Source organism: Lepisosteus oculatus, chromosome 12, assembly GCF_040954835.1.
Source record: "Lepisosteus oculatus isolate fLepOcu1 chromosome 12, fLepOcu1.hap2, whole genome shotgun sequence".
Taxonomy (NCBI): domain Eukaryota; kingdom Metazoa; phylum Chordata; class Actinopteri; order Semionotiformes; family Lepisosteidae; genus Lepisosteus; species Lepisosteus oculatus.
In genome coordinates, this window is record NC_090707.1 from 378,589 (window position 1) to 403,551 (window position 24,963).

General features: G+C 34.9%; 1 protein-coding gene across 1 annotated transcript in view; it reads right to left on the reverse strand.

Moving 5' to 3' along the window:
- Nucleotides 1–24,760, reverse strand: part of asic4a (acid-sensing (proton-gated) ion channel family member 4a) — a 114,473-nt gene extending 89,713 nt beyond the window's left edge. Inside the window, exon 1 of the mRNA XM_006636219.3 lies at nucleotides 23,821–24,760. Within this exon, the coding sequence (XP_006636282.1) occupies nucleotides 23,821–24,396 (576 nt within the window). The 5' untranslated portion in view covers nucleotides 24,397–24,760. The remainder of the gene's footprint in view (nucleotides 1–23,820) is intronic.
- Between the last annotated feature and the right edge of the window lie 203 nt (nucleotides 24,761–24,963).

Below are 24,963 nucleotides of genomic sequence, written 5' to 3' on the forward strand. Positions count from 1 at the left end.
AGTTGATAAACAAGCACTTTTAGGATAAGGTTTTATACCATGTGATCTGGTTTCTCATAACCAGAGACGCAAGGAATCTTCTGTGACAAAGATACTTAAATTATCAGATTTATTTTATTTTATAATGAAATAAAAATACATTTATTGACACTGAGTGGTATTAAAATTGCAGCAAACCTGCATTTGCATCAATAGAAATTATTGTGTTTTTTAAGCTTATCAGTTTATTATATTTATTATTATGCCTTTTAGATGCTTTTGAGAAATAATTTTATGACTGTGTTTTGCAGACTGACTAAAATTGCAGTATTCTTATTGCCAACATTGTATGATGCCTCTCACAGTGGGTTGTGTTTAGTCATGAATGGATCTGAAAATATTTTATAAGACAATACAGTAAATGGCTTCCAAGAACCATAAAACAATGTCTTCTCTTGAACTTTAAAGTAAATTAAGAATGGGGGTTCAATTGCTTTACTTTGACACATGGATTTTTACAAACTGGACAATTAACATGAGAAGAATCAGACAAGCATTTTCACTGCCTTGATTATTTTCTCTGTGCTGTTTCTCTACTTTTATCTTGCCAGGTAGGAATTAATTAGACTGCTTGTTAAATCTACAGTGTGGCCCTATTAATAACATTAAATATAACAAAGCATTCAAAAAAGGTATTCCAGTAACAGTGGATTATTTTAAACTTTAAACTGTGATTAAATAAATTGATATTACCTTCTAGTAAATTTATATCATTTTCAATTTTCATTAATATGGTAATCATTTACCAGTTATATCTGCAGCTCAACTCAAAATAATGTTACTAATGTTTAAATATATTTTCAGACTTCTGAACCCTCATATCATTGTCTTATACAGTAAGACAATGTACTGTATTGTATTTTCATTTCTACTGTCCAGACAATGGAGGTTTAAGAGATAGCATACTGTACATAATTGCTGCCTGCTGTCTCCCACTTCCTAATTCTTCAGTTTCTTGAATTTTTGCACTTTCCTGCAGTTTTCGGAAGAGCTGAACAGTTTCCCATTTTTGCCAGTACTGTTCAAGCACTGTGAAGTAAGAAGGAAATTAGAGGTAAAATGAATAACTGTGAAAAAGCCTGCTGGGAAGAGATGTTGATTGACTTCCCACACAGTAACACTGCATTAGGACTCACTGGGTGTTGGCTGACCCACTTTATCCAAGTGTAGTGGAAGTCTGGAACAAGCTGCCCAGCCATGTTGTTGAAGTCGATACTCTGGCATCCTTTCAAGGAATGGCTGGATTAGATCTTCAGATCTATTAACTTCTAACTACCAAAAAGGCAAGGTGGGCTGAATGGCCCCTTCTTGTTTGTGTCCTTCCTTAAGTTCTATTGTTCATAGTTTCTAAATATATATTTGATATTACACTGAATTTTTAGATACTTGTCCATATAATGTTGCAATATATTTGTCTGTCAATAATTATCTACATTAATCATTTCTGTTTTTCATTCACTGTTTTAAATTATTAATTAAGTTGGACTTTACATACTCTTTAGGTGTTTTTCTGCAAACTATCATAAGTAACTATACTACAAGTGAAGATAAGATAAGATCACTTTATTGGCCATATACAATTTCTTGCATTAGGAATTTGTCTTTTTGCTTACCCCACCTTGCTCTCCATGAGACACACAGACAGGGAGAAAAGCTTGGGATCAGAGCTTCTGAACAGTGAAAATATAGGCATGTGATCTGTTTCAGAATTTTTTTTTCTCCTTTTTAATTAAAATTGCACTGAACAGAAAATGTATGTATAAAAATTAACAATGCACTTGATGAACACTTTTTTTGTCGAGGACTTTTTAATTTTGTTCTCTGAGATTGATATGGTATCATTAGTTTTTTCTATTTATTTATGTTTTATAAATATAATTTTATTTTTCATGTTTATGTATAGTATGTATCTGTCAGCTACTAGTTGTTTATTACTTTGCTACTGCTTCCCACTTTTAACTTTGTGTGACGTACGGTACCTTGATCCTTGTGGAGCATAAGATATAAATAAAGTTTTTCATTTCTTTTCTGATTTGTTTCTTTCTTTGGTAAACCGATTGACTTCGTCTTGCCATTTTTCATATCTAGGGATTTATTTTAGTCTGTGGTCAAAGGATGAGCTACTCTAGTTTCTGTACTCTTGTGAAAAATCTAAAATTTCATTCAGCCATTTTCTGAATAAGTTCATAGTCCGGGCCTCCACCACCTTGCTATAAAACCTTTATAAGATTATTATTTATAAGAATATTTGCATTCTTCTATTCTCCTATTCTATGTCCTCAACAATACCTCATTTGCTTTATTGCAAAATCCTCAGGCTAAAGACATTATCTTCTAGTTAGTGACGCATTTTTAGATAGGTAGATTCCCAATGACTTTTGCACTTTTCTGGGTTTAGGAAGGGAGTTCATTTACGACACTGGGTGTTTATCTTGTCTTTAAGTATAACATACAGTAGGACCAGGTTACAGGGTTAACATTCTGGGTTTCGGGAATAGCAGATTGTAGGACTCCGTAAATAGTATAAGTTTCATGTTGCATGTACTGTATGTAATATTATGTTATGTTGTTAAGTTTTGTGTCATTGTATTATTAATGAATGCTTTTCCTGATTTGCTTCTGATTTATTACTGCTTCTCCAGAGCTGTGCCAGGGAATAAATAACTCATATTCCTCAATTTATACCACCTGCTGAGGTGTATCTGAGTCATGGGTTTAAATTTTTTTTAATTAATGTGTTTCCTGGTCTATTTTCTTAAACCTGTACTTATAACAGTATTTATGTCATTGATCAGTCAAATTTACAATTGGAGGAGCTTACCACCAGTCTTCTCTTGTTGCAGAGAAAAACTGAACCAAAATTTTGATTTATATAGATATACAGTCGTTTCAACCTCGCTGCATTGCTGATTATTTTGTCAGATTGCCAGGTTTCAAGGTTTTAGGTTTTGAGAGAAAGTTTCTATTTTTATGTTGTATCTTTTAAGTCAAGAACCATGACTGGTGTTATTATTACAGTGTTATTACAAATATTACTTAATTGTTAGTGTAATAATAATTCTTGCTGCTACATCAGCAATAGTGGCCAAACATACGGCCTTCTTCACGATGAGAGTCTGTTACACCGGGCCTGACAAGGTGTTGAAACGGGCTCCCTAAGGTTCCCTAATTGGCCTGATAGGCCCGGCCTGATCTTGTTGAGGATGGCCCCAATGAGTCTCCAACATGTGTGGAATGCGCATTGGTAATTGGTGGAGCAAATGCGGCGGTGCTGGAGCTCGTGGGGGCGTAACATAGTCAATATGTGCTGGGACCAGAAAATTATTTGATCTCTCTAAAACTCTGAGGTTCCCATCCAGGGTTATGAAACTCTCATTCAGTTCTTCTGTAGAAGTGAAGCAGTATGATCTGCATGGATGACAGTCCTGCTCCTGATAAATAGAGCACTTTTGTTCATTTACCACACAAGAAGAGCTGATTTTAATATTGTAGGTCTTAATTTGATATATCTTTCTCCTAAAATATTAGGCTGTGGCTAAATTTTGATGTACAATGGGGAGCTTTGTTTGATTCTTTTACGATTTATAGATTAATCTATTTATACTTAATCTAAAGCACTAAAATTAGAACATGGTTTTAGTCACCCACATTCACCGATGTTTCATTATGCTGCCCTTTAATATGACATCCATGCTTTTACTGTCCCTCAGTGCTCGGGTCTGAAAATTCATACTCTGGCAGATAGTTGACTTTCTTAAACATCTTTGAACATTCTTGGTTCTCCAATCATGTTACCTTTTAAATTCAATTTAATTTGCTGTATTTTTATCTATGTTTTTGACAACCCATACGTCACTGCTGTACACAGTATAATTTGGCTTACCTCTGATAGATGAATATTTGTCTTAGGATAATCTTGGAAATTATATGAGGACTGCCTCTAAAAATCCTGACCGTCAGTTGATTGACTTTAACCTTATGCAAAGAATTTCTTTGATTACTCAGAGACATTTCCTAAAGGAACTCAATGGACTCAATGGAAGTGTGTTTTATGTCCACAGGGAACCATGGGCTTTATTTTTCACATGAAGTTAGAGTTTTCAAATATGTTTGTGTTCTAGGGGCCACTCAACTCTTTTGTTTCTTTCTCAGCAGCTGAAAGGCTGTTATCAGCAGGCTATTATTACTGTAGCTAGAAAAACGTTTGCTTAGTCCTGGAAGCCTCAACATTCTCTTCCCTGGTGCAAGTGGACCCTTTCCTTTCTTGATGTTCTTGATGTTGTCATTGCACGTGTCGACAGGAATGAGGACTTGGATTTGGGAAGCTTGAATAAAACTGTAAAAGCAAAGAAAGCCTTGTTGATCTCACTCCTACATGTAAGTTCAGGGGTTCTGGGATCCCATATTGGTTGGAAGGTGTTGACACGCGAGAACAGATGATGGAATGAGAGGAGTGGAAGAGATACCATCTGGTGAGGGCTTTCATTTGTGAAAAAATGTTTTTATTCCATTGTTATACGGTACTGTTGTTAATCTATTCTTCCAATAGATAATTTGAAGTGATGTTACTATTAACATTACATTCACATCTGGTATTCTCCCCAATTTATGATTCAGTTATTCCTATAATACCACAGTCTCCTGTTAATGCCATAGCCTCATCTCCTTGCATTTTATTCTGTATGATTTTAGCACTGAGGAATGTTCTTTTAAGAATAGATGTGTTGTTTTAGGTTTGTTCTTGGTGTTGCTCTGTCCTTACTTGCTTGTGGTCAGTTGTCAGATTACAGTCTTTCCATTCCCTAGTTTAACTACTCCTTACTTATTATAAGCATATACTTCCCCAATACATTGATGCCCCTCTAGTTCAAGTTCAAGCTGTCCTACAGGTCTTATTTGTTTATTTGGTTCAGAGAGACTCCTAATGTCCAATAAATATAAAACTCTTCTTTGAACCAATCTTTTAGCCATATGTTAACTCTTCACGTTTCCCCTTCCTTCAAAGCACTTGGGACTTGCATGTAGCTGTGTTAGAATTCCTTATAACTAAACAAAGGTTACAAGTGAGAGGTGGTCATTCAACAAGTTTACCTTTTTTGCAGTTAGTAGCTTGGAATTTAATAGCTAATTGTTTAAGTGCACTTCCATGCATTTGAGGTTTTTTAACACACAAATTATAGTTAATCAATTAACTCAGCCTTCTCTGTTCATGAATGAAAAGGTTCATGTTTTGCTTTGTAACCTGTCAGTGTAGGACATTCCTTTAAACCCAGGAATGTGTCTGATCGCTCTTCTCTCGACTAATTCCAGAACAGTAATATCTTCTTCATTTGGTAATTTAGGGACCACAAAGGGAACACACCAGAACACTGTAGGCATGCTGCTCCTGTGTTTAAAAGCTAAATATTCAAATTTGTTTAGTAAAGTCATTGGAACAAAGCAGGGGTTGGAAATAACGGTGAATTCCCCAGGGGTGGGCTCCTCTCATTCAGGACAACCACATTCTTTGGATCCTCGCAGGGAAATCACTGACCTGGCAGCACCTGGAGACTCTAGCTCCCTATAAAAGCAGTTCCTGGGACGGATAGAGGTTGTCTTTTCACGGACCCTCACGGTTTAGTAAGATAGTATTTAAAAAGACAATTTGGAGATACATTTTTTCCATTTTACTGCTATCCAGGGAAGATACAGATTCAGATACAGTTACGGTTCATATGGAGATCCCCTGGCACGCTATCAAAAATGGGGATCTTTCACAGTCATCAACCTATCTATTCTACTGTAACTTGTACCATCATGGAACAAAAGGACAACAGGAAATTTGGATGCACACTGGCTCTGGCCAGGAGCCACAGTAAGATTTGCAACTTAGGCACCAGGTAGGCAACACACCACCAAAGACTATTGCTTATAGCTCTAATAAGTGAGTCCCAAATTATTACCACTGCCTTTTATCAGAGGGGAGTGGGCCTGTGTTTGTCAATCCTACCGTTTTCCTTCAGGCTATCAGTAGTCAGTGGAAGTGGTTGGTTACAGTAAGCTTGGGACTGCTTCCCCAGTGTTCCCCAGTGTGCTTCCCACAGTCACCCCCTTATCCTGCTCTTTAATCTGAAGCTTGGTCTCAAGATCATGAATCTTGAAAGCTGGGTGCTCAAACTTCTGAGGGTTCACATATGATATGGATGTCTTTGTCTAGAATGCTAATTATCCAGCAAATCACTCATTGCAGTGACCTCATACTATTATTTCTATAAAGGAACAAGTAATAGGTTTATTCCATGCTGAAAAAAAGAAGAAAGAGAACACAACGTTTCGGCCGTGGAGCCTTCTTCAGGTGAAGAAGGCTCCACGGCCGAAACGTTGTGTTCTCTTTCTTCTTTTTTTCAGCATGGAATAAACCTATTACTTGTTCCTTTGCAGCCTACGCATGCTGACGCAGCTACCCACCTGAACTATTATTTCTATAATTTCAGATCTACCAAGGCTTAAAAAGAAGTGATTATGCATTCCAGTAATGTTTGATACACGTTTTTTGTAGTACGTTTAAAGAAGTGGTACGAAAATAAGAGTTTACCTTTCTTTACTGTGATTATGTACTGTATTATCAAGAAAATAATTTTATCTAAAGTGTTGTATCATGAACACAGATATAATCCACATACAGTGCCTTGCGAAAGTATTCGGCCCCCTTGAACTTTTCAACCTTTTGCCACATTTCAGGCTTCAAACATAAAGATATAATTTTTTTATTTTATGTGAAGAATCACCAACAAGTGGGACACAATTGTGAAGTGGAACGAAATCTATTGGATTTTTGAAACTTTTTTAACTAATAAAAAAATGAAAAGTGGGGCGTGCAAAATTATTCGGCCCCCTTGCGTTAATACTTTGTAGAGCCACCTTTTTCTGCGATTACAGCTGCAAGTCGCTTGGGGTATGTCTCTATCAGTTTTGCACATGGAGAGACTGAAATTCTTGCCCATTCTTCCTTGCAAAACAGCTCGAGCTCAGTGAGGTTGGATGGAGAGCGTTTGTGAACAGCAGTTTTCAGCTCTTTCCACAGATTCTCGATTGGATTCAGGTCTGGACTTTGACTTGGCCATTCAAACACCTGGATACGTTTATTTGTGAACCATTCCTTTGTAGATTTTGCTGTATGTTTGGGATCATTGTCTTGTTGGAAGATAAATCTCCTTCCCAGTTTCAGGTCTTTTGCAGACTCCAACAGGTTTTCATCCAGAATGGTCCTGTATTTGGCTGCATCCATCTTCCCCTCAATTTTAACCATCTTCCCTGTCCCTGCTGAAGAAAAGCAGGCCCAAACCATGATGCTGCCACCACCATGTTTGACAGTGGGGATGGTGTGTTGAGGGTGATGAGCTGTGTTGCTTTTACGCCGAACATATCGTTTTGCATTGTGGCCAAAAAGTTCGATTTTGGTTTCATCTGACCAGAGCACCTTCTTCCACATGTTTGGGGTGTCTCCCAGGTGGCTTGTGGCAAACTTTAGACGAGACTTTTTATGGATATCTTTGAGAAATGGCTTTCTTCTTGCCACTCTTCCATAAAGGCCAGATTTGTGCAGTGTAAGACTGATTGTTGTCCTATGGACAGACTCTCCCACCTCAGCTGTAGTTCTCTGCAGTTCATCCAGAGTGATCATGGGCCTCTTGGCTGCATCTCTGATCAGTCTTCTCCTTGTCTGAGCTGAAAGTTTAGAGGGACGGCCAGGTCTTGGTAGATTTGCAGTGGTCTGATACTCCTTCCATTTCAAGATGATCGCTTGCACAGTGCTCCTTGGGATGTTTGAAGCTTGGGAAATCTTTTTGTATCCAAATCCAGCTTTAAACTTCTCCACAACAGTATTACGGACCTGCCTGGTGTGTTCCTTGGTCTTCATGATGCTCTCTGAGCTTTCAACAGAACCTTGAGACTATCACAGAGCAGGTGCATTTATACAGAGACTTGATTACACACAGGTGGATTCTATTTATCACCATCAGTCATTTAGGACAACATTGGATCATTCAGAGATCCTCGCTGAACTTCTGGAGTGAGTTTGCTGCACTGAAAGTAAAGGGGCCGAATAATTTTGCACGCCCCACTTTTCATTTTTTTATTAGTTAAAAAAGTTTCAAAAATCCAATAGATTTCGTTCCACTTCACAATTGTGTCCCACTTGTTGGTGATTCTTCACATAAAATAAAAAATTTATATCTTTATGTTTGAAGCCTGAAATGTGGCAAAAGGTTGAAAAGTTCAAGGGGGCCGAATACTTTCGCAAGGCACTGTATATAGTTTATGCATATGTATAGTACTGTATGTTATGTGTGCATATAAAGGTTCAGTAAAACTAATCAATATGTGCAAAGAGAAATATGACTTTTCCTTTGATTTTTTTCATTCACATTTTTTTCCTTTGAAAATGTATGTATAATAAAATGGAAATAAAAAAGATTTGAAAATACATTGCTGAAAATACATTGCTGCTTTTCCCACTTCAAAGAGCTGGGAGAAAAGTCCACCATCCACCGCCCCCTCCTTTTTCAAGCATGTACCTGCAGTTTTCAATACTGAGCAAATGTTCAGAGAGCCCTTGAGGTTTGAAGATCTTCTCCATCTGTTGATCAATTATACAGCACATATTTCTAACATTTCTTACACATCTACACACACTTTTAGCATTGAAGCAAGCATATAAATGTCTAAAGGTGAAATTAGGTCCCTTAACACTTGTCTTATTATGCGAAAGTCTGTGTAGAAGCCAAATCTATTGCTTAGGAATCCTGTTCCATAATCAGACTGTACACTCAAGCAATGTTTACTCAAAACACGCACACATCTTCTAAATTTTCTAAATATGACTTTTTATGTCTAAATGACATTTAGATCTGACTAAATATTCAAATCTTGAGTCCTCTGTTTCAATAGAAGATATGTCAGGACATGATAGAGTATAGCTTTCCTAGTAAAATAAATTATGGAAACTTGATTACTTATAAGATAGCAAGGTGGACAAATGTTTTCTAACAAAGTTGGTGCCCTAAACTAAGATCTAATTATTTTTTTTCTACTTCTTTGCAACACTCTTGCATGCCACATCAGGGTCAGGTTCTAACCTCATAACAGGGTGATCAAAGCTGTTTGAGTGAGTGAGAGAACAGAGCTCCTAATTTCTCAGACAGCGATTTCTAATCCTGCGGAGTCCTGTCTAGCTATGTGTCAGGTTTTGCTGACATTGAGCAAGAATGACAGCTCCAGAACCTCAGTAATCAGGAAGATTAAATATAGAGGAAGAATCAGAACTCCATATGCTCTCCTAGATAGATGATCATAAGGATAAGAAATGAAGAATAAATCATGGCGCTAGACTGTCTCTGAGCTATGTGATCAAAAAAGCAGATGATGTGAAGAGAATCTTAGTGCTGCAGTTTGAAAGTCTCTAGGTCAATATTTTATATAAGGTATGTACTTTTCAAATTGAGATATTCTATGGCAAGATATAGCACATGGCGAAGGTCTTTTTATAAGAAAACGGACTTGAATACATGGAATTATTATTTGGAATACTGACTGTTACCATTAAAATTGAATAATAAGTTTAGAGGTTCTTGTTTCTTAGTGAATGTGATTGGATTTAGGAATCACTGCTACTGGACATAGAAAATCTATAGAATGTCAGAACTTTTTCATATTTTCAGATTTTCACCTTGCTTATATTTTGTCAAATAGTATGACTGTTAAGATTCAGTTTAAACTTTATACTTTAAGTTTTATTTTGTTAAGATTACATACTGCATTTTAACCTACCAAAGAAAATAGTCTTTTTTTCTGTAATATCTGTAATCTATCTAAGATAATCTAACAATTTTCAAACAATGATTTCCATACCTACATTTATAGTTTCTGGTGGGTAGCTGCGTCAGCATGCGTAGGCTGCAAAGGAACTTGTAATAGGCTCCACGGGCGAAATGTTGTGTTTTCTTTCTTCTTTTTTTCAGCATGGAATAAACGTATTACTTGTTCCTTTATATATTTATAACAGCTTTTAATACTTGTGAAGGTCAAGAAAGATAGTGTGTTTAGACTTCATTTTGTGCCACCAGCAAACCAACTGAATGCACATCAGCCATATAAACATTACAGGGATTTAATAATTGATCAGCCTCCAACCAATAGCATAATTTAAAATGATGGCTGATTAAATATCAAAAGCAACTGGTTAATGCAACAGAGTAAGGCAACTTTTGAATTAGGCTTGTTTAACATGCTTTAATATGCTACACATCCAACCAGCTCAAACTGAAAACTGAAAACTACAAGAATGTATAATGCAGCCTTGATCCTTAGTCTATAGTACAGGGTGAGTACTGAGTGGAGTCAGCTCTTTATATTCATGAGAAAAGGAGTTGCCCTAGACTGAGAAAACACTGTATTGCCATCCCGAAGAATATAAGAGAATTAATAGGAATAGTACATGCTGCAGTACCAGAGCTGAAGAACAGACTGGTTTTCAATGTTATTTTTACATAATTTCTCACATGTCTTCATCAGCTTGTGAATGTAAAACAAGCTTGAATACGCTAAACAGAGAAGTCACTGAGGACTGCAGAGCTTAATTTCAGGACATATTCAAGATGGTTATGGAGAAATTACTTGATGCCTTAACTAGAAATTAATTCTGCTAGAAAAAAAACAACTTTGGTGTGAAAGCAAGCTCCACTGACTATTCTATTGTTTAATATACATATTTAAAAGGTCAGAGCTCCACGTACTCAAGTTGCAGCTCCTAATGATACTTCCCTGATTGAGAATACATTCAGTCCTGTGACTCTTTCAGTGTTCAACACCACTGAACACATACATTTATGTAACATATTGATCTTTGCTTTTATGATGTTTACATTATTAGTTTTTCCTCAGTTTTTTTTAAAACTTTATTCCCATAAATTAGTTGTCATGCTATAAATGAACTCATAGTATCTACAGTATGCATAACAATTATCTCAGTATAGTCAACAAAATAAAACCCATTAATAATTGATTATACTTTGCTTCTGATTGTTTATTTTTCACAGTAATTATTTGAAACATTTTCACTTAATCCCTATGTTTAAGTCATGGCTATTAAGCAGTTGGAAGTGTTTGTTTTGATTCCCTGCAAGTCAATCATTCTCTTCCCCATTTAGATTCTGGCTTTTGGCAATGAGCTTGAGACCATGATGTCCCAGCACTGCTTGTTCTCATTCTGACTTTTGTCTCTGTGATTGTTATACTGATGAGATGATAATACTCTGCTCTTTATTTCACCACTTGGTAACTCAGGGTTTTAATTATTCAATATTCTTATATATGTTATGTCTATTGGGTTCATACCTTATTCCCTGAGACATCCTGTTAGTAAGAATAAGAATGGTTAAGGTGACCTTTTCTGTGCTTCATTATACCTGTTAGTATTCTCGTGAGTTGTATTTATTTTTACTGCTGTTTATTTTTCCCTCTACTTCCATGCTCTATGATTCTATTTAATGGAAACATAATAATTATTCTTGTCTGCTTAGCCAATTGATAAGGTATATAAGTGACTGTTTTAAATCCTAGCTACATTCAGAAATATCTGTGCATGAAATGTGTGTGTATTTGTTACACATACACATGCAAATAAATTTCTGCTGGTCACTGAGATTGGAATGAAATTAATGTAATTCATGTATTGGTAGTCACCACTGCAGAACTCATTTTAAAGTAAATTATACTTGCAATAGCATATTTTCCAAACTACACAGACATAGAAAAATATCATTAAAACTGATAAGAAAGAATAAAGCTTAAGTCTGATGCAACAGGAAGAGATAAGCCTATACAAAGACTAGATGCCTGCTCTAAAGCAACTCTGCAAAGGAGAAGTACATCAATAACAAAAACAAGATACACAAAATTCATCACATCCAACACACGTATTTAAATAGCTATTAAATGATGACATGATGTTATAGAATATTTACATTTACAATACCATTTGCAAATTGTAAAAAAAGCACAATAGTTATTTTAAAATACCTGATGTCGTCATTTACTTACTCATTTTCATATTTCTTATTCCTTAATGCATTAAATAATCCAGCAAATTCTTCTGCAATTTTAAAATTATAATAATATATAAAGTCAGTTGTTAGTAGCAGAAAGCAAAATAATATTTTTAGTCTTGCGAGCAAACAAATTAAAGGCAAACCAGTTAGATTTCAAGCAGTTTTACTAGCCTTTGTAGGGTTACATTAGGTCATCTAATCCTGTGTCCTGGCTGAATTCCACTCTGAATTTGTACAGTATGTTCCTTAACACAACTGGTGAAGTAAGTTCTCTGTTCTCAACTCTGTTCTGCAGTGGGGCTGCTGTGGATTTGCCACACATCACCCAGGTGGGTACCACACTAAATGACGGATGAAGTATTTTAACTTTTAAATTGCATTGGGATTCTTTGGGATAAAAAGTGTTATTTAAATGCAATTAATTATTATTGTATTACTATGAATGGCAATAGTAATAACAAAAAAATAGTAATACACCCTTCAGTATCTCTTACACTGTACTGTAGTAATTTGCACATTGCACTTATTCATTGTAAATATGGAACACTATTTGCTCATTTCTGTCACTTTATATATACAAATATCTTCATACTCGTAAGAGTTCTTTAGATATTACCATTCAATGTTTTAGGTTTGTATGGTACTTATACTGCACTTACAGCTTTATCATGCCTTATTTTCATTTTATTACTCTAGCTTGATTTTATATCTAACTTGCAGGTTTTCATATCTATTATACTTACATTTAATGTAAACTTTGTACACACTAGATATACTCTTAAATAATAGATATGTGCTTTACAAATTAAGAAATAACAGTAAAAACAATATCCATTTTTGTTTTCCAAAGAATAATTAAATTATTCTTTTAAGCTTCCTTCTTGCCTAAAATGTGGACATTCATATACTGTGAACAGCAAATTAATTTTCTCTACAAATTCAGTGTAATGGATTCATTTGAATGGTACTGTATTACATCATAAAATACTGAAAACATTGACAAGAACTGCGTCAGATAACAGTGGGCAGCATATGGAAACATGCAAAATACTGTAATTCAGACAGAGATAAGGACAAAGAAAAGAACTTCTCTAGGGATATGTAATGTTTTAATGATTTAGTAATGATCCTTACTACTGCATTCTGTGTGTTGATTTCTATTTACAGAGCCAAATTAAATAGCTTGTGTTAGTGTTTGTTTTAAATTGCCAAAATAAGAAAAAAAGTAAATAAAAGAATTAGAAAACTGATTTTTGCTATAGGTTTGGGAAAATAGTTTGATGTTGTTCATAGCACAAAAGACCCCAAAATAAGAGTAACATTATGCATACTAATGAGAATTTCCTTTTTTTTATTTTATATATTTTACTTTCATCAAAATACAGTCAGATTCCTCCCCCCCAAAAAGAAACTCCAACAATACATCCAAAATAATTCACAACATCAAGACAACCCCCCCATTCAAAATGTCCAAAATTTCAAATTGGAATGAGCTTAACAAGTAAACTCCCAAACAACTCCCAGGACTTTGATATGACACAGCACCGCAGTTAGATTAATGATAGCAGACATCGTGAAGCAAAAAGCTTGGAGCTACTATTAATTTATTTGTTGATTTTTTAATTAATGCTTTCCTGAAACTTATTTCCTCTCAACTTGTCATCTTTGATCGCCATCAATCATGTTTTGAAAGAACTTCCGATTCCATTTAATTATAAACAGCAAAAATATACATGTACAGTATGCACAAACAAATGCATTTCTGAGTGACATTTTTTCCATCTCTCTTAAAAATAATTTTGAATTGTATATGATTGTGCAAAACATAAATTACTTTAACGAGTATTTCTATCATGAACTGTCCTAAAGACATTTTATTTGTAATAAATATCAGATACATATTAATTATGCTCCCATAAACTTCAGCTTTACAGAGTCACATATAATTTCCTTAATAAGGCGTAAATGCATTTTTTATGGAAAATGACCATGAAGGTCATGCAGAAAAGTGAGATTATGATTTGTGAGTTCAGAGCTTTGACATTTATTTCTTCCCAGGACTTCTAAATTCTGTTCAGAATCATGTTATTATCCCTCCATTATATGCAATGAGAATGTCAAGGACAGACATTAACATGATCAAGATGCTATAGCTCATTAATACCCTTATATATTCCAAATGATGCAATGGGTATTTGTAAGAAAACAGATTAGATCACAGGTTTGAGACCATCAATCATTTTCCTTGTTCTTTCATTCATAGGAAAAATGCCTTTGATTTATGCTTTATGAATAATCAAATTTACTTGGGTTTAGCTTACAATGGAAAGGTTCAAGTAACAGAAAATGTAATTTTATAAATTTGGCATTTACATTAAAAGAGATTTTACAATCTTTCTGTACACGAGCACACATGAGTCAAATTAGCATTTAAATTAAGATTGTTATATTAAATTTTACAAATGAGAGAGGAACTATGTTTAGATACAGTTCAGTGCAAAAAAATTAAATTCAAGAGTTGCTGAGGTTGAATTGCAAATTTTGGAGGCTATTATATTATAGAAATAATGCCTTTGGAAAATCTTAATTTAATTCACTTTGTATGAAGAATTTGTACTGCTTGTTTGGCCCAATTTGTTAGAGATATACAGGGAAAGTTTTATTATGAGTAGTAGTATTAGTAGTAGCAGTAGCATTGTTGCTGTTATAACATTGAAAAACAGTAAAATGTAAATACAGGTAAGTGAACACAGGCTACAAAAGCTAAAATGAATGATTCTTAACATGCTGTTTTAACTTTGGCCAACATTAAATTACATTATTCCTTGACATGTTTACCACACCTTTATTTCTTCTTTACTTGCCCATAAATAACGTGCTTACTTTATTTGTTAATGTGGAGTCTTAAGGGCACAAGCTTTTAGAAGTCTAAATATTCCCTCCAGAGATGATAGTATTAACGGACACATCAGGTACTCTTGCTCATGGATCAATGTCAGCGAACATTTCAGATTGCTTTCCTGATATGTGCCAAGTTATCTGTGATTCAACTTTAATAGGTTATTGAACGGAAAAGCATTTAGGGAGCATGGCTGTATTTCAAGTTATCGACAATCAAATCCACACAACTTTCTCATTAACATACATTAGGACAAACAAAATTAATCTTTACTGCTCTGTCAAGGGAGATTGAGGGACAGTAAGTAGAGAAGGGAAATGACCACAGATGGAGAACCAAAAAAAACACTAGATATTATCTTACATATCAGTTCATTGCATATGGGTAAGTTAGAAGAAAATAAAACATTTATCTTGCAGATTCTAATTCTGGCTATTAAAATATGAAGGCTAATTATTCTTTCTGTACAGAAACATAAAGTCAAAATCCGTACCTGGGCAAACACAGCTAATGATCAATCAGTGCTCACCAATCTTATTATACTACCAGGTTTTAACATCCTGATCCACTAATACGTCCATCTTAAATCTCCAGAAGAATTCTTCACTGTTTAGCTCTTGTTTTAACCTCACTGATACAGGAGAATTCTTTACTGTATAGCCATAGATGTTGTGTATACCTTCACTGACAATTCACAAGAATTTAATTTGACCGGTAAATATATGGGGTGGTTTGCTCTGTGGCTATCTGCGCCTGTGGCTGGAAGGTTGCCGATTCATATACCACAGCCAGCAGAGGAATCCTACTCTTAACCCCAGCTGCTCCAGGGGCACCATATAAATGGCTGACCGCACCCTCTAACCCCATGCCTTTCTCTCCCTGTCTGTGTGTCTAATAGAGAGCAAGTTGGGGTATGCGAAAAGATAAATTCGTAATATAAGAAATTATATATGGCCAATAAAGTGATCTCATCTTATATACTGCAGACAAAGGGTAATTCAAGGCAATTATTTCCCTTATTTACACCACAAAAATATTAACAGCATGAATACATCCAGTACTATAACCATTCAGCTGCATGAGTTTCTTTACACACTATCACTATTGTTTGTGTGATGAGCATGAAATTACTATGTCTTCCTGAATATTATCACTTTATCAAAATGCAGAATTTGATATTTCAAGAACCCAGAACAATAGCCTTTTAAGTGCTGAAATGTTTACTTAAATATTTTGTGAACATTTCTACATATTTACTGAATATTGGTGGTCATACCATGAAATGCTAAGGAGAACAAAACCAAATATATTTTTCCTATTTAGAAATACTATCGTCTTCAATGTTATTAAATTGATTTTATCAAGAAAAGGGAAACATATTATAAAATAGAAAGAACAGGGTGATGCACACAAATGTGCTCAATATGAAATGAAATATGGTGTAATATGTGAATTAAGTAGCATATAGTACTGTATGTTTTATACAGTAGCAGAAAATTGTTCTTTCCAGGACCAATTGTTTAACTTGTAGCTCTTAGTTCATCATTGCCTTAAGCGATGGTAGCACTAGTACTAACACCAAATCTGCCTCAGGAGAAACAAAAAACATTCAGTACAAGGATTTTTTTTCAAATTGATTTTGATCAAGATGGCACAATTATTAGTCTGATTAGGGGTATAAATTGTATGAAAATGATGTGAATATGGACTTTTATTCTAATGATAATGAACAATTATGTAAAAATATAATCATATATCTCTTTCTAATGTTTGAAGTGCATCTTGTCACCAGAAAATAAACATTGTCGACATTTCAGTAACACTGAAACTTCAAGTTTACACTATTAAAGAACAATCCCATTACACATTTCTGTATCATATTTAACTTACATCTTTTTCAAATGTAAAATAAGATTTCTCTATAAGTAACAAGTAATGGGTTTATTCCATGCTGAAAAGAGAAGAAAACACAATGTTTCGACCGTGGAGCCTTCTTCAGGTGTGCTCTATAAGTATATGCTCTCATAAATACAAGTTGAATGGTATTTGCCAAGCTGCTGCCGGATGCCCTTTATACTGTACATATAGCTCATGCTGACACCCCTGGAGGCATTGATGAACAACAGTGCCACTACAGTATCTCCATATGCAAGGGATACATAAACAGATTAAAATAATTTTGGTAGGTCATATTAGGAGCAATAAACAGAACAGGGAAATAATCACAGTTCAGGCAATTAAGAGTCACAGAGAACATCTCAGTGGCAAGAAAACATTGTCAGGATGGAATTCTGTCAGAAAGTCTATGTCCATTAATTTGTCATATAATGCAATCCATTAATTTTAATTATAGAATTTGATATGCCTCCTGACAAATTATCTGTTTACATATGTTAGTCTCTATTGAAGTTTATTTCTCAAGTTAAAATGTTTGTTTTACATTGGCTGCTACTCAATTTGCAAAAGATTTCATGAAGACATCAAAATGGCACCATTCCATGGCGATGTCTCGCGTGTAGCTCTCATGTTTATTTTGTCTCATTTTTGTGTAAAAGATACATGTAAGACTATCACCTACGATTGACAAACACTCCTGGACCTGAGATTTGGATTCAGATCTGACTTCAGTTGAACTGAAAGTACACGGCTTTGCTTCTCAAGCACAAGTCAAACAAGGACACGTAGGCGAGAGGAAGCGGGTAGGAGCATCCGGCCCTGCTCCCAGCGTCCTGCTGCACAGTAAAATAAAAAACCACATCACTACCACATCAACACTCAGCGCGACTTGAGAGACTGATGCTTCTTCTGTCTCACTGAAACCCAACCTTCCCGATACCGCTGTACAACCCGCTGGATTCACACTGTATAGAGGGGACCACACAGCTGATCCTACTGGCAAGGAGAAAGTAGGCGGAGTCTGTTTCATGATTAATAACTTTTGGTGAACTGATGTAGAAATTTTCTACAGATCTTGCTTATCTAATCTGGGATACCTCACTATTAAATGTCGTCCTTTTTACCTACCGAGGGAATTTACGGCTGTTATGATGGCCGCTGTGAGATTTATGCATCTAGTAACAGAGCATGGACGTTCAAATTCTGACCAGCTGTTGATGTTAATAAACACAAGAGGGAATCATGAATCTCAACTCAAACTCGAACCAAAGTGCAGGGAATAACAAACCTAATCACACATCACGCTCAAGGGCTAGAAACCCATTTGACTGAAAGATATATTGATCTGAAGGGGGGAAATAATGAAAACTTAGGTGTAATTATCCATCTTCTGCACAAAACCTACCCTCTACAAACTAAAAAAACAGTCTGTAGTACAGTTCTCGTCAAGCCAAACAAATGTTTCTCTGGGCAAATGACTCCCTTGGGTTAACAGTTGAATTTCTGACCAAAGTACAGCACAAGAAATATTGCCTTGGTATATTTAGAGAGGCATTTTTAAAGTATATCACTGTCCCCTGAGATATCCCTCATAAAAGGAGAATGGCAAGGTCTCCTCTTATGAGAAAAACATCTGATTTGGAATGTTAAAATGCAAAATCCTAAAACACCTGTTGGTTACATAAAAAACATTAACAGAATTCATTTTCCACATAAATTATTAAAACCAACAAAGCCTTTAACATCCAAGAAAAACATTAAAAAACTCTAATATGAAATTAATATAAAAATGTTATTTTAGAATGATAAATATATATACAGTACATGATACTGTAAAAACAGATGAACCCTAGAGAAAAACACATTCTAACCTGATATTTAGTGCCTCCTCCCTTTGCTTCTGTTATAGCTGTCAAATGTTTGCATGTGTTTGGGTAAGACACTACAATGGCTCCTGAATTTTTCCTATTTTCCTTCTGAATCTTTCCTATTCTTTGATATAAGCAGCTCTAAATGGTTTTGGATGAGTTGGTTTTCGATGACATGACTTTCTTCATATCACCCCATAACATTTCAATTGAATTCACTCTGACTTATGGATATGGGCAATAAAGCACTTTGATCTATTTGCTGTTTTCGCTCATTAGATGTGAAGACATCTGATGAACCTACTGTATATACATAAACAATATCCAGTATACATCCGTTGCATTTATAATTAATTTAATTGAGGTATATGAAATTATATTACAGTATAATATTATTAAGTATATTACTTTATACTTTTTTCCTCTGTAACATTGCACATTTCCATATGTACTAATAAAACACTGTAGGCAAAAATCATGTTTGGTAAGAGGTAACATTCATTTTAATTAATGGAGCCTATTAATACATAATAAAAATGGACCTTTGTGAAATTTAGCATTTTAATGGATTTGGGATATTCCACGCACGGTACTATACTGCTTATTGATGGAGTACTGATGTTAGTACTCCAGTAGGGCTCGAGCCATTCAAGTCTGTATCTGTCTAATCAGGTCAATCAAAACAACAACCAGGAGCCAGTACCTGGGGATCCTGATGTCGTTTGAACACTCATAGTTCCCTGAGGGACTCTCGAGAAATGAAGAACCCGTCAGTAGGTACTGGCAGACATACAACAAAAGACACAGTATCGTTTCACCTTCCGAATAAAATGACAGTTGAAAAGCATTTGGAGTAAGCGTGCTACACATTACCAATTATAGTACTTTTCATTTATTATTACAATTTCTAAAGTACCAATGCAAATTAAAATTATATGATTCAATTTTGAGATTACCATTACAATTTTCATTTTGTAACAAATGCATTTACTGTAACTTATTGCATTCTATAGTACTTCCACCAAGGTGTGAAACAACAGTGTTGGATATAGTACAGTATATTGGCCCTTTCTTTCCTTGCGCTTCCTTTTTAAGCAGTTCAGTCTGTGAAAGAAAGGACACGATAGACTGCTGAGTCCATGCAGGACTGTAGAAGCCTGTGTGCACATATATAACTCTTAGTAACTTAATTACATGTGACATTTAAAGCCTAAAATGGATACTCGATTAATGCAAATCCAGAAAAGAGAAATAACAAATCTACAGCTTTAATTGGTATGCTTGCTTTGTTGTGTTAAACACTAACTGGGTGCCAAATACAGACAAATTACAGATACAGATTTAAATCGCTCACGTTTCAATGTTAATTATATAATTCTGAGTTTTGGATAAAAAAGATTGTTACCATTGATACATCTTCAATAAAAAGACTGCATGTTTTTAAATATTCAATTATCTTTTCAAATGCATTAATCTAGTCCTGCTTTGTAAGTGTAACCTAACATATTAGAGTGACTGGAGGAAGCTGTGAGATGTCCCCTACTTTGAGTGCTAAATGATGTTTTAGAGATTGATTCAACATCTTTCGACACGTTTGCTAACACTATGCATATATTCAGAAGGGATCTGTCCTTGCTCAGAGCAAAATCTCAAGGTATGTTAATAAGAATTTGCCACCAAAACATATTGCTTTAAAGTGAAGGTGCTAATTACTATAAGGAAACAAGGTATTCTGATTTAAAAGTGAGCAGTAATCATTTTGTAGGACTGAGCAAGAACTAAAGTAGTACTCATATCTTACAAAGAAAAAATATGCTTATTTTAATACAGAAAACACACTATTTAATACAGTAGTTTACCACGGATTACATCTATGTTTTATACAATACAAAACTGTACATTTGTATGTTCTGAAATAATATACTATTTAAATTATTCCTTAAATAAATACAACCACTGTTGTCATGTTGAGTTAAAGCAAGGATGTCTAAGGGCAAAACCTACAAAACATTTTTCAGTTATACCTGTGTATCCAAGAATGAAGCATTTTCTTAACTGCAGTTGTATTTCTCTCATTACTCAATACAGTGGAGACTTAAAAAATGATTTCTAAAAATCTGTGTTTTTGTTATTATTAAGCCACTGAGCCAGATTTAAATAAATAAATCTGCACAGAAATTAACATAGTTTACTACTGTAAGTCTCCTGCATTTTTGGAAATGGAATTGATCTTATCAAACCCATTACCATAACAAAAAAAAGGAGATATTACTGTATTATTAACATATACTGTATTTCAAAATTCAATAGCTTTATTTTCTTGCAGTATTCCATTTTCACTACCTGCGTGGTCGTTCTGAAGCACAATCAGAAAGCTGAGGTGAATGTACTTCTATTAGGTGTGCTTCCTTCGTGAAGTCATACATTAAATGCCATATGCAGTTCTTTAACATTTTTCTTTACACTTGGAATTATGCTATTGATGAATATATTGGTTATCACTAATGATTTGTTAGAAGTCTGTTATAAATGATACAGAAAAAAAATTGAAAATGCAATCATAAAAATTAAAAATTCCTTTTTTGGATATCACCAAATTTTATATTATTGAAGAAAAGATAGAAAGACAAAATCTTGCCTAACAGCCACTCCAGTGCTGCATTAGAGAATTTTAAGATAAGTCAAATGGATTTTCAACATGTATCTGTTAAATCTATAAATATCTACACTACTAGGCCACAATATGTTAGTTGTTTTTTTACAATAACAATAATGCCAGACAAAGGGTTATTTAAAATTTCTATAGAAGAATACACTCTTGTGTAAAATAACCATTTGAAATTATTACCAATTAGATTTTTTTCTGAATCCTAATTTAAATGTATGTATTGCACTGTACAGTATATCTTCTAGTAATTTATAACTATATGGTTTTATAAAATTAATTTTAGATGCTGTGTTTATTTGGCCAAAGTGAAGCAATGGTTAGACAGATTCCTAAAAAATAATAGGTAAGTTTTTCTTATTTTGAAAGTTTAGATTTCTAATAGGTTTGCTTTCAGAGCAATTAATAATATTTATATTTAAATAAATATTTAAAAGCACATCAGAAAAATAGCTTCATACATGATGTAGAAATAAAAAAAAACATCCCTAAAGATGTAAAAATATATAATTATCTGTTGAATCTAATAAACAGAAATACTAAAAAGACTTCACCCAGGCAAAACAAGAACTCAATTTAGTAAAATCCGTATTACCTCACTACAGCTTTACACTCTCAAAAAGGAGAGATCACAACCCTTTTCTACCTTTTACATCAATCATGTAGTTTATAGCTCTGGGAAACATTATGCCTTTTCAGTACACTTCAAAGCATGTAAATGCTAAGCAAAAGGAAACTCACAGAGTTCATCAAAAAACAACATCAGTGTTCTACAGTACGTTCTTGACAGAGGTTGAAACATCTGTTACCAGACTAAGGTCCTTTTCGTATTCTAATACTTTAAGCATTGGCACATTTGTCTGCCCATAGGGATGGGGTAAATGACTTGTCATGCAGAGGGGGAACTAGATGTCTGTAACAAATCTAACTGACAGCCACACAGATGCAGATCAGAATCCATGAATAACAGAGAGTGCTGGAACTTTCGTAAGCTGATAATTCCTACTGAAGTCACTTTTAAGTGAAGTGCCTAAACCAAAATGACATGCATTGGACAATACTTTTCTGCAAATAGACATGTGCAAAGTTTGAAAAACATTGTGTGTGACATTGTAAGAAGATTTGTGTTTGCAAAGACAGCTTTAATTTCCATATGAATTTTAATCTAAGCATGTCAATTGTAAGGTAAATTATAAATACAACCAGTATGTTACTCATTAGGTCTTTGGCAGATTTATTATTTTTAAGTGAATAATACTAATATATACTGTATTTAATCATAGGAATATTAGGATGAACAAACTACATATACTGTAATACATAATACAGATAAAATGATGATAATCCTGTGATGTGTTTGAAAATTGATAAATAGAAACCTGTCAGACACCATGTTTTTAAAAAAATGTTTTTTTTTATTTAGCAAAGCAAAATGCTAAGTTTACAAAAGAATAAAACTATACTGATCACAGCTATCAGGAATGCAGTTTAAATACCAATCACAGGTAAGCAAGTACTGCATGTTTCTGTAATATGCTACATATAACAAATCTAGAATTCCGGGTCCAGACATAAATAATTTCAAAAAAGGTTTATTCTTATCATCTAATTTGGGAAAAGTAAGATTTATGCATGTTTGCCTTTAAATATTTCATAGTACAAGTACTGACATGTGCAACCAAAAGTGAAAACAGTGCTATCCTCATGAAATTTTAGAAAGAGCTGCTGCAATCCCACACTGCTAGTGAAGGAGAATATTTTAAAGATATTTTTGTTGCCATGCTCTTTCTCCAACACTGGCATTAAGAGGCAGTATAAAACCACAGTTTATTTCTGAGCTGTAAGCCCAGGAACCATGCTCTTTGCAGAGAACTACTGTATCTACTAAAATAAATAAAACATAAAACTGAAAAGATCTTTAAAAAGTCAAAATACAACATGGGTTTTTTCTTGTAAAGGGTGAATGCTGCAATGTAACAAAAATCATATGCAGCACTCTGCCTCTTAGACCAAATCCTGTTAACAGAAGTTGCAGTATATACTGTATACTTTGAATGAAATACTAGATTACTGTGTGTATAACTGTAATAATTATAGTATATGTATTATGTAAGTATTGTAATTAGTCTGTTACTCTGGTTCTGTTAATTATAGTTTTATAAAGTTTTCCTTTAGCAATAGTATTCATTTCTAGTAGAAACATTCTTAAGTCAGTTCGTGCATAAACATAATGTATGTATTTAATATCCTACAAATAACAATTTGCATTTCTGTAAAGCTACAATGTGCTTCTAAAAAATTCTAAAAATAAAATGACTGCTACAAATTTTGAAATAATTTACTGCCAAAAACTTGCAAACTTACCACAGTAAAGTCTTTGGCAGAGCAATTTTCTCCACTAAAGTTACAACTCATCAGCATCTCCTCTAGTTGGTGTCCTGTCCTGTTAAAGATATCTTCCATGTCGGGCTTAGGATACATCAGATCTGCCTCTTTGTGCCCATCTTTGTTTTTTGGTGGTAAGCCAGTCAAGTTAGTCAGGTGGTAAATGTCGGCATCAGTGAGTGCATTAAAGCGAAAGCGGTTGATGTTACAGATGGTCACGGCGGGGAAGACCATCTCTCGGCTAACCTCCTCATCCAGAGCTGTGAAGTGGGGGTGCTCCAAGTAATTAATAGCACACCTAGCAGCATGGCACAAAAATAATGCAAGTGACACCAAAAAGGCCAGCACCCATAGGGTCTGCTTGATGCCCAATCGGCCAGAAACAAAAATATGATTAATCCCATGCAGGGTGCAGGAGTTGGCAAATCCAGCCAGGTCCTTTGCTGGAGGTATACAGGTCTCCTCAATCAGGCTTTCCTTGTCCCCTTCCTGCTTCCCTGTCTGCTTCTCATCCTCCTCTGCAAATTTAATTTTGCAAACAAATTCGATCGGCATGTGGGCAGCCAGGTCTGCGTCCGGGTACTTAGATAACTGCTATCAACCTGGCTCTGCTTGCCCTCTTTCTAGCTTTTGTCTTCTGAACAGATCTCAACTAGTAAAAGAAAAAAGGGAACTGTGCTGCTGCGTGCAGGGCTGCGCCAGCTCCTTGTCTCACTACTTGATCAGCTAGCCGAGTCTTGCTTATCAGCAGTAATACAGCTGTCAAAAAAACACCCCTGCTCTCCGCTTCAGACCCAGGAATAAAAATGCAGCATTTAGACCAGTGCTAAAAGAAGCCTGGGGCTACTTAATAATTCATGAGAAGGCAACATTGTGATTATTTCTCCCTCACTAGCCAGAGCTGCAACTTCTTCTCATTGCCTCTCTCTTCGCAGAGACTCCAGCTTAAATCCACTTGTTTGAGTAGTTTTCTTCCTCTCGAAAGACAAGTTTGTGCCAAATGATCTCTGCCGAGAGCTGCCCCTTGATGGTAATCCCAGGGGGTCACCCGTTTCTAATGTTCCCCTGAGGTCCCCAGTGAGTGACTAATTGGAGCAATAATGAAGAGTGAGGGAAGTGGAA